The sequence below is a fragment of the Cenococcum geophilum genome (assembly GCF_001692895.1).
Source record: "Cenococcum geophilum 1.58 unplaced genomic scaffold K441scaffold_2, whole genome shotgun sequence".
In the NCBI taxonomy this organism is placed as follows: domain Eukaryota; kingdom Fungi; phylum Ascomycota; class Dothideomycetes; order Gloniales; family Gloniaceae; genus Cenococcum; species Cenococcum geophilum.
This window is the reverse complement of record NW_027137560.1, coordinates 1,420,035-1,430,037: the sequence shown is the minus strand read 5'-3', so window position 1 is coordinate 1,430,037 and position 10,003 is coordinate 1,420,035. Positions and strand designations below refer to the sequence as shown.

Genomic DNA, 10,003 nt, shown 5'->3' with positions numbered 1-10,003 from the left:
TAACGAGGCCCCGGCGAAAAAGGTCGCGCTTGACGTATATGTAAGCACTAAAACTTAGCGTTACCTTCCGTCAGTTCATCGAAACCCCTATAATGAACATGATTCAACGAGTTTTCAAATCCAAATTTTTGCACGGAACCGTTCGGGAACAGCTGCATGACATCCCGCTTGCCCATGCACAAAAAGCAAGGAGATGCAGTGTCGGATCTCCAAAGCCAGTGGGAAGAAGTCACGAGGAGTCGCAGGGACCTCGCAAGCTTGTCACCGTCGTGTTCCACCAACGAGACCCAAGGTCGTTGAAGTCTGTCCAAGCTGGGCTTTCTGCTTCTGGTCAAGGAATGATGCGGAGCGGCGACATGCATGACCAGGGAATGGGCCGGAAGAGACAGGTGCTGAAACGCTCGGCTTTGGCGAGAGGCAAAGCAGGTGAGTCTTTGGTGGCAACGTGGAGATGATAGAGGGCGAGCGCAATTGGGGAGGCTCCGAAGAATGCAAATTGTGCGTGGAGAGGTAAGGCAGAATGAGGCACAGCAACTCTGGATTGCCAACGCTTTTTCCCTGGTGTCCTGTCGGTGAGGGGGAAATACCTCTCGAGAGTTGCTCCACCGTGAAGAACGCGGGTCGTCGAGGATGCCACAGCGCCGTCCGGGTCGCATCCATTTGCTTAAGCGCCTATAGGCATGTTAGAAGCGTTACGCCGCTATTGCTCCACATGCCAGTCTCCAGATGGAGTCGGCGACATCCTGCTATGCTCGAAGAAACTCCAGATCCCAAGCCTTATCTGGGTTATCGAATCGAGGCGCAGCGCGGCGGGGGCGACGATTGAATTGTGAGTGGCCGGGCGCTGGGCGTAAGCCGCTTTTAGGAAATGGACAACGCTGGCGTGGCTGGCAAAGCCGACCGGGGGGATCGGGGATCGGTTCGAATTTTTCGCTAAACGGCTCGCCCCACGGTCTGCCACGGCGACGAACAGAGAACACGGTCGTAGTGTTGAACTCTGCGTGCTGCCAAAGCAACAACTCACAGCACTGCTTTCGCCATTTGCCTTTCCGAACCTGCATCTACGCAGGTTGCTCGCACTCGCACTCACTGCGGACGGGAGGGTCTGTAGATCCCGCCAATGTATGCCCCGCCGACTGGATTAAGTGGATGACGACTGCATCTCGGCTCGCTATTGGTAGTTCTGCTGCATTTGCTGCATGGGTCGCTAGCGGACAAAGCCAGACCGCTATTTCGTGGTGTCAGACAGACTTCCCCCCCTTCTAACCCGCCTCCCTCACATCACACCGCAAGTGAGGTCTTTGCTGCTGAAGGCAGCTTCGCCCCAAGCTGAATAGCAACTTTTCTCCATTACAAGACAATGGATAATCTCGACCCCATCAACGAAGCCTTTCTGGCTTTCGACAACTACGACCCGAACAACCGCTTTCCATACCTCCATCCGTCGAGTTGGCCACTTCCCATTGATCAAACAATGTCTCACAGCGCGACCTCGAACGCGCAGCCCAGGAGGGTCAACACCACGTCCGCCACTGCCTCCAACACTCAGCCAGGGACAACGGCGACTCCTCTTCAGACGAGTGGGCTCGGATTCCATCCAGCGCTGAATCCATCCGCCGGTGGTCTGCTGCCGGATTGGTTTCCGCTCCAGCCGACTCAACAATCTTACAACCAAGATGCCGGCTTGGATCTGTCACCTTATAACACGCAATACGGAGCCCCCCTTCAGGCCTCGCCGATTGATTTTAACATCTCTACGTCCCAGGCCATGATGAATAGCACTTTATCAATGGATCCAACTACAAACTTCATCGCCTTATCGGCACCCATGGGTGTGAACCAGATGGCAGCACATTGTCAGATGGCTGACTTCCAAAATGAACTTATGAGCTTTCCCATGAACGACGGCGGCCTTACCTCGACCGAACTTGTGACATCTAGTTCTCCCACAGAGAACTGGTTAGAAGTGCGCTCGCTTTCTAGCAGCGACAACGGTTGGAGTACTGTTGAATTCGGCAGTCACCGCCATTCCTTCGACTACACGAACGCTAACGATGGGTCTAATGGCATCATCTTCAATCCTAACCAGACCCTTCATATCCGAACCAACTCTGATTCCTCACAACAGTCGGATCCGCGGTCTGCTCATTCTTTCAGCAGTTATGAAGAAATCCAGTTTCCGATGAATTCTCCTCAATCCGAAATCGAGAATACTCTTGACTTCGCTCCTATCCCTCACGGTCTGCCGAACCCACATGAGTGTGATCTCCGCTTTCACTCCCACTCACCGAACCACTCCCATTCCCACTCAGTGAGCCCTCAGTCAATAACTATCGAGCCTCTCCCCACCAAGCAATCACCTCCGCTATCGACCTCGCCAACATCATCAACCATAAACTCGCCTCCAGGTCGCAGGAGGAAGAGCCCTGTCGGCAGCAAGGTCGCGAAGACTATTGTCAAGAAGACCCCTGCCCACTCCACTAAGAAAGATCATGTCACCGAGAAGCGTGTTGGTAGGCGGCGAGGACCTCTCCGGCCTGATCAACGACAACAAGCCCATGAGATCAGGAAACTTCGGGCCTGCCTGCGCTGCAAGTTCCTCAAGAAGACTTGCGATAAAGGAGACCCATGTGGTGGCTGCCAGCCCTCACATGCCCGGCTCTGGCAAGTCCCTTGCACTCGTATCGACATCAAGGATATCGCCTATTTCATGAAGGACTGGAAGGCCGATTATGAGCGCCACGTTAGCCTCGGCTTCTCCGTTGGAAACATTAAAGGTTTCTCATCGATGGAGCGCCCACTCTATATCACCCATGGCTACGGCTACTATCTACCAATTAGTGCTCGTGAGGTCTATGTTCGCGATGATAAATGCTTTGGAGTTGATTGGATTGAGTCGATGCATGAGGCTCCAAAAGAGTTTGAGGTCAATACTGCTAAGCTCTCTGCTGGTTTGGAGGGCGTATCTCACACACTTCTCTCTGAGTACTTAGACCGTCACATCGACGGCGGCTTTGAGCGATTTGTTGATGAGTACTTCGAGGGTACCTACTTCCTCACGGAGATCCTGAAGACTGCCTACCGCTATTACCTCCGGGAGAAGCTTCCGGTCATTCGCAAAGCACTCAAACTAGTACTTGCGTACAACCTTACTCTTCACGTTACTATGGTTGAAGGCCTTTCCGAGGAGGAAGCTCGGGTTGGCAAAGTAGACGAACCTGAGAGCAAGTTCTGCGGCAAGACTGTTGCTCCTGTCATGATCAACTTCCAAGTGAAGTGCGCATTGGCCGACATGTGGCGCGAGCTCCAAAAGGACGTCCTTGAGGAGCTTTCTGCCCTGTATTCGTCCGTGTATAGCGGTGATAAGTTGAAGAATTGGCCTACTATATTCATGCTTGCAGCTATCCTCCTTGCTGTTTGGGAGCTCATGCAATTTGACTGCCACTACCGCGTGCCGGATCAAGCAGTTGTCCAGAAGTTCTGCAATGATATGGAGAGCACACCAGTCGGTGTCATAGTCGGTCTCTTTTCGGCTATCTCGCAGAAGCTGCCAAGCTTCAGCGAGTGGGATACCCGCAAGCACCACCATTTGCTAAACTCTAACCCGGCAGTTTGCGACGCTATGACGGAGGTTAGGGCTCATGTTGCTAAATATGGTGAGTTTTGAAAGCTATATCTGGCTTTAGTTCTCTTTATATTAACGTATTATACAGAGGGCTACCTCAAGTCCAGGAATGAGGCCAAGTTTGATCGTAGTGATTTTGACTCTCTCTCAAACAAATTCCTCTCCAAGCTCGTCATCCGCGCCAACTAAACACCGTCACTACGTTCAACCTTCTTATGTCGCCCGCGGCCTTCACTACCCATTTATTGCCACTTCTACACTTCCTTAAACGCTCATCAATATCTTGATCCTAATCTACCTTTATACCATCACCAGCACATCACCAATTTATGATTCACGGCCCCCAATGCCATAAACGAGCCCAAGCCCAAAAAAAGACCACCACTACTGAACATTCTTATTTTGATTCCCCGGCGTCTCGAACGTCATGTTTATGACCCGGTCGCCCCGGTTGTGCACGAGACTAAAGACCGTACACGACACCAACTACATTCACTCCTTTATATGGGCTGACGACGGATTTATTTCTTTGATGAAATTTATGGATGACGTTGTGTCAGGATTTATCTTTCTTATGTGCTGATGATGGTTGATGATTTGATATGATTTGATTTGCGGTTGACTTGGCTTCTACACTGATGAACACGCGTTCAGTCACCATTATCTCTTACAATATTTCCTTTCATTATATACCTTTCGAGACATTTCTTCCATCTTCGTGCTGCAAGCAGAAGGGCGGGGAATGGGAAAGCACCTCTACATGTCCTTCCCATGTGGACGTCTTTATTATTGGCCCAGGGGTTATTTGGTTTTGAAAACTTTCATATCTGCTTTTCCTCTTTTGTCTTACTGCATAGCGATGCAAAAGCGAATCTTAAACCAAACCATGATGTCAATGATGGTTTCGGAATGTCCTGTTTTAAACCCTCACACGTTACGAAGAGCAAGTGTGGTAGTGGGAAGATTGTTTGGAGATGTCCCAGGAGGGACATACCTTTTTTCTTCCTGACTCTCGCCTCTTCAATCTTTTCACGGCTGTATCTGTGTGTTCCTTGGGAAACACTCTGGGGATCGGGGCTGCTGCATTGGATTCTGGGTACAGGGTGATGTGACATTGCGAGTTTTGATTCTTTTGGCTCGCCATTGGAACCTAACTCGTCGCATCTCTTATTTTGCACCCGGATGGAGATCGAGGACGTAGATACCTGTAGCTATATACGGGCTACTCCCCCAACCTTTTTTGCGCTATGTGCATACATGCTAGTGATAACTAATATCAATCTATGTCCGCACCAAAAGTAACACTGAAGATTTTTTTCCTCCCTCCTGCCAATAAAACATCGCCCAACCCGCGCCTTTCTTACACCTAACCCCGGCACCCTCCTCCCACCCCCCACGCCCTGCGTCGCAGGATTTCGTCTAGCTAAAGCAAGCCTCAGGCGGCCCCGCCTGCTCTCACCGCGACCGGACGCCTGCCCAGCTCCTCTCGCCAGGCCGACCGCTTTTGCGCCCAGCCGCCGACAGACACGGTATCTGCACAACTGCGCCACTTTTACGTACCTTTTTCCCTTTCTTATTTACCCGCTAGCTGCGCTGCACGGCTTGCGTTGCGCGTTGCGCACGCGCGAACCTCTGGTCCTTTTTGCGTTGGTGATCGGAGGCAAGGTGCGCTGTCGTGCGACGGGGGAGTGTCGCTTGTTATTTCCCCGATGGACGGGCGCTTCGAGAGCGGTGGGTTTCGGGTCGGGGCTTGGAAACGGCATGGAGAGGGGGTGTGGCATTAGGTTGGGGATCGTTAGATTGACGGTGTAGAAGTGTGAGGTTGGTGGGGTGAGTACTAGTGTTTTTCTTTTCTATTTTTGGGTTTTCGGCTTTTGAGCTACGTAGCTGGAGATGGGAGGGTTTCTTTGGGTGGCCTTTGCTTGGTATGAGACCTCGTTCGTGCTCTTTATCTGACCTTGTCTTGAATTAAAGCTACTGAGACATACTGAATACATGAGGCCCCGGTCAAATTAGGAAGATTTTGTGGATAGAGAAACTGCCGAGCCGCTGAGCGCCAGATGGAGAAAGTCTTTGCATGTCTTGCCCAAGAGTTGCCACCCAAAAGCTGCTAGCCGGGAAATTATCTGCCAACATTGAACATAAGTGGGAAAGCCGATAGTATCTTTCGCTCAGTCCATGTGGGAAGCGCTCAGATTTCCATTTGCTCCTGTGCCGTTTAGGGTAGGAGCGTACTGATGGAGGTCTAGGCATCCCTTGCGCTCTGCAACGCGGAAGATCATGTTTTCATGCAGGAAGAAGCCAATGCACGTTGAATCGAAGGGATGAGCCGGGTCCGCGACCTGGAAAGTGAAGCGAAGAAGGAGCTATCTCATCGTGTTAATAATGCCTTGGTGAAATACCACTGAGGGAATCTCGAGTCAAACACACCTCCGCAATCGTCTTATTCAACTCGACCATCGCCACCGGCTTCCCCAAACACCCAAAGCGGCCATACCCAAACGCGAGCCCAACCACCTCGTTCATCTGCTCGATCTGCTCGCTGCTCTGCCCACCGCCTGGCAGCCAGCGCTCGGGGCGGAAGACCTCGACGTCCATCCCGAAGATGTCATGGAGCCGCATCAGGCCCCAGCTGTTCCAGCCGATGGACGTGCCACCGGGGACGAAGCGGCCGTCGATGATGTCGCCTTGCGGCGGCACCTCTTTGGCTAACAGACCCGTGACCGGCGGGTAGAGACGGAGCCCTTCTTTGATGCAGGCCTGTAGGTACAGCAGGTTGCGGGACTCGGAGTCGCGGAGGATGGGGCGCGTGAGCCGGTTCTCTTTTTGTGCAGTGAGGAGCTCGGAGAGGATCGTGGAGTAGATGGAGGCGTTGGTCGTGATCAGGAAGAGTGTCATGCGGATTGCGGTGGCTGTGGAGTCGGAGCCGGCGGTGCTTTTGGTAGGTTAGTGGTCTGTGGAAGAGGCATTGAGGAAGAAGAGGCAAGCTTGGTACATTTGAGTGACAGTCTCAGATTCGAGCTGGTCTTGAGTAAGGCCATGCGCGAGGAAAGAGCCTAGCATGTCTTTCCGGATGACTTTGTTGGCGCCAAAGCGCTCAGCTACGACGTCTCTAGCAAACCTTGGGTTGTAAACTATTAGCTCGATCATATAGTAGAAGCATTTAAGCAATAAATCTCTTGTAAGAACTACTTGAGGCAATGTCAAACCCCGAACGGGCTTGAACATATCGTTGACAGATCAAGAATCTCATATTGCTCTCCACTCCGTGAAATTCTTTTGTGGGCAAGTAAATGTACGCGTACGATAACGGTAAGAAATAGTTGAATTTACCCCATGACTTTCCCAAGGCCAGTGACATTCGTAGCTTGAGGCGCTAGTTTTCGCATCAATGGCAGCCGCATCAGTCTCTGAACCTCTGGATACACTGAGAAGCACATGATGGCAGGCAAGAAGATGTGCAACTGCTTGAGATACTCAAAAGGATCATCGTCAATCTCCAAGAAGCCGAAAGGCTTGCCAAAGGCAACGGTCGAAATGACATCTAGTGTGAAGAAGGTTGTAATTCGAGCCAGGTTCATCGGTTTGTACACAGACTCCGTAGAGACATATTTTCGCCGGATGAGGCCAAACATCCGCATGAGGTTTTCATCTATGTCATTTTCGAGGTAGAGATTCTCCTTTCCGGAGTACTGTCAAGATATTATTGTCAGAATAATGCTCATCATCCGGGATGATGAAGCACAGCACGATCAAGAGACTGTTCGAGAAGCTCACCCCGTGTGACATCTGAGTCCGAAGTCTGTTGTGGATGGTCTCATCTCGATAAGAAGAGATATTGTCCCGGGTAGGATGCAGCCGCATGGCATTATACCACTCAGCTCTGGTGTACGGGCTCCTTACGGCATTCATTTTTCGGATAAGCGCAGGATCTCGCGTGAGTAGAAAGCGAGGGCCAATCCTTGCAGTATTACCTGTACAACCCATCAGACATGCAATTTAATAATGTTCAGCGTGACTAACGATTGCATACCGTGCTCGTCGTTGACTCTGCCAAAGTGGAGGTTCATCTTGCCAGAGTGGGTGGCGATTAGGAGCCATAATCGTGAGAATCCTGTTGTCGGCGGTCCTCCGAATTCTTTCAGGGTACGGTAGATGCGGTATTCTCGATGTATGTAAAGTAGAAGTAGGACGATGACGCCTACAACAGCAAACCGGTTCATGACAGACGCAGAGTGATGGTATATTTGTGTATGCAGTCCAACGTTTAGAGAAGAATATCAAGCTTGTCAGTACGGGTTGTCCACAGCGTTGGGAATTGGAGAAAATGATGCACCGGGGTAGTGGGAGCCGTGAGACAGTACTTGTAGAGAAGAGAATGCAACGCCTTCATTCACCACTTCGAATCGCCGTGTGGCTGGTGCTGAGGGCGGGACTATGCCATTCCCATTGGCATTTCAGGAATAGTGGAGTTTTAATGGAGTGTGCGTCGCAGCAGGTCGCGTGTGGATAAAATGTGACACCCGTATGAAGCCGCATTATGCGGAAATTTATTGACAAGGTTCGTCGGTAGTGGCTTAATTGGTCAATAATTAGCCACCAGCATTGACGAAGCATGGATATTGGGTATTCACATACTTGATCCTGCCCATGTTTCACGGGTCGGGTCGCACCCCCTCCCTAGTCTGCCTGTCGATCTTCTACACACCAACCGCCAACTCAACTACCATTTTCAGACCGAGGTTTCCTCTTCGATTCTATATCTCGCTTCAACCTGCTCACCTACCAGCGGCTGCAACTCCCCGACCACAATGGCAAACCCCTTCGCTGGAACTGTGCACCAGAACTTGGAGGTTGATGTAGGCAAACAATCTCATTAAGCTTTTCAGCCCTTTCTCTCTACTGACCATTTTTGATAAAGTATTCGAGAGATCTCTTCATTCTTGCCACCAGTCATCTCACCATTAATTGCGGATCTAGGAAGCGGATAATGACAGCGCCTTCGAAGACGATGATGCGTCCGTTCAGCGTCTTAATTGCCGAAATGTTGCCTAGCTAACTACGGCACCAGTCAAAGTACGACAACATCGCTATCAGAATCGATATACAACTACCGCCTGGAGCATGGACGGACGTATCACGGTATGGTGCCTTCCCAGATGAGCACCTCGCCATCCTGCGGTTTTAGATTCAAAGAAATCGCGCAAAGCTTACCGTTCGCGTAGCCTACAATGATGGTAAATACATATTTCCGAATGACGATGTAAGGATCTGATGAGCTGTTTCGAAATATAAATGATGACGGAGAGAAATTAGCGCGAGAGGGATAGGCTTGGTAAGAGAGTGAAAGGAAGGAATTGTTGCATCCACTGACAACTTCCAGACCTTCAACACCATCTCTTCAACCTTTGCTTCAAGGATAAACTGTTCTTCGCGCCTATTCAGAATCCTCGTCATACACTGGATATAGGTACCGGTACTGGAATATGGGCAATGGACTTCGGTAATAATTCCCATATGCAAAATAGTTTAAGCCAGAGCTGACAAGGATCATTTGTGGCAGCCGATGAGTACCCTGATTGTCAGGTACGCTTTGACGCTCCACGGACCTGGGATGACCTGTTGATAATGCCACTAGGTAGTTGGGACTGATCTATCCCCAATCCAACCAAACTTGTAAGTCGCCCGATTGTTCGATATAGCTTTTCAATAACAAATTCAGCGTTCCGCCAAACCTCTCCTTCGTCATTGATGATGCTGAAGACCATTGGTTATGGGAGCAGAAATTTGACTTCATCCACTTTCGCCTCATGGGAGGCTCATTTAAAGACTGGCGTACGGTCATGCAATCTGCATATGAGTCAGCGTTCCCAATCTCGCTATCATGAAATGCCGTCCAATAACTGTTATTCCAGTTGTCTTGCCCCAGGTGGCTATATTGAAATCCAGGATTATGAGCTCCCGCCGAAATCACTGGATGGAAGTGTAAAAGAAACCGCCCTCGAGCGCTGGGGCGAGCTCCTAATTGAGGCGGCAAAGGTAGCTAGCCGTCCAATTGGTTGTTGCGAGTCCTTTAAGGAGTGGTTGGAAAATGTGGGGTTCGTCGATATTCAACAACAGGTGTTCGTCTGGCCAACAAACCCGTGGCCTAAGGGTGACGACGAGAAGACCTTGGGTAAATGGAACCTGCTGAATGTTACGGATGGGCTCGAGGGGTTTTCTCTGGCTCTGCTCACCCGATTCTTGAAGTGGGAGAAGCCGGAGGTCGATGTGCTCTGCGCACAAGTACGCGCGGATCTCAGGGACCGTTCGATTCACGGCTTTTTTGATATGTACGAGCCTCTACTCACCTTGCAAGCTGTATTGACGCGTGTGTAG

General features: G+C 50.7%; 3 protein-coding genes across 3 annotated transcripts; 2 read left to right on the top strand and 1 right to left on the bottom strand.

The window, feature by feature from the left end:
• Positions 1–356: 356 nt before the first annotated feature.
• Positions 357–3,814, top strand: K441DRAFT_672856 (uncharacterized protein; the record flags this gene model as incomplete). Its single annotated transcript, XM_067650594.1, has 5 exons — positions 357–426; positions 679–829; positions 866–1,103; positions 1,358–3,656; positions 3,714–3,814. The coding sequence occupies 5 exons, from the start codon at positions 357–359 to the stop codon at positions 3,812–3,814; spliced, it is 2,859 nt and encodes a 952-aa protein (XP_067509766.1).
• Positions 3,815–5,796: 1,982 nt separating this feature from the next.
• On the bottom strand, positions 5,797–7,848 carry K441DRAFT_535265 (cytochrome P450; the record flags this gene model as incomplete). The annotated part of the gene is made up of 6 exons (XM_067642363.1): positions 5,797–5,991; positions 6,056–6,560; positions 6,621–6,746; positions 6,959–7,317; positions 7,376–7,599; positions 7,659–7,848. 6 exons carry the CDS (start codon positions 7,846–7,848, stop codon positions 5,797–5,799), a joined length of 1,599 nt encoding a protein of 532 aa, XP_067509765.1.
• Positions 7,849–8,436: 588 nt separating this feature from the next.
• On the top strand, positions 8,437–10,003 carry K441DRAFT_600714 (S-adenosyl-L-methionine-dependent methyltransferase; the record flags this gene model as incomplete). Its single annotated transcript, XM_067645205.1, has 10 exons — positions 8,437–8,484; positions 8,606–8,643; positions 8,697–8,767; positions 8,851–8,888; positions 8,942–8,960; positions 9,009–9,128; positions 9,189–9,211; positions 9,264–9,301; positions 9,348–9,491; positions 9,541–10,003. The coding sequence occupies 10 exons, from the start codon at positions 8,437–8,439 to the stop codon at positions 10,001–10,003; spliced, it is 1,002 nt and encodes a 333-aa protein (XP_067509764.1).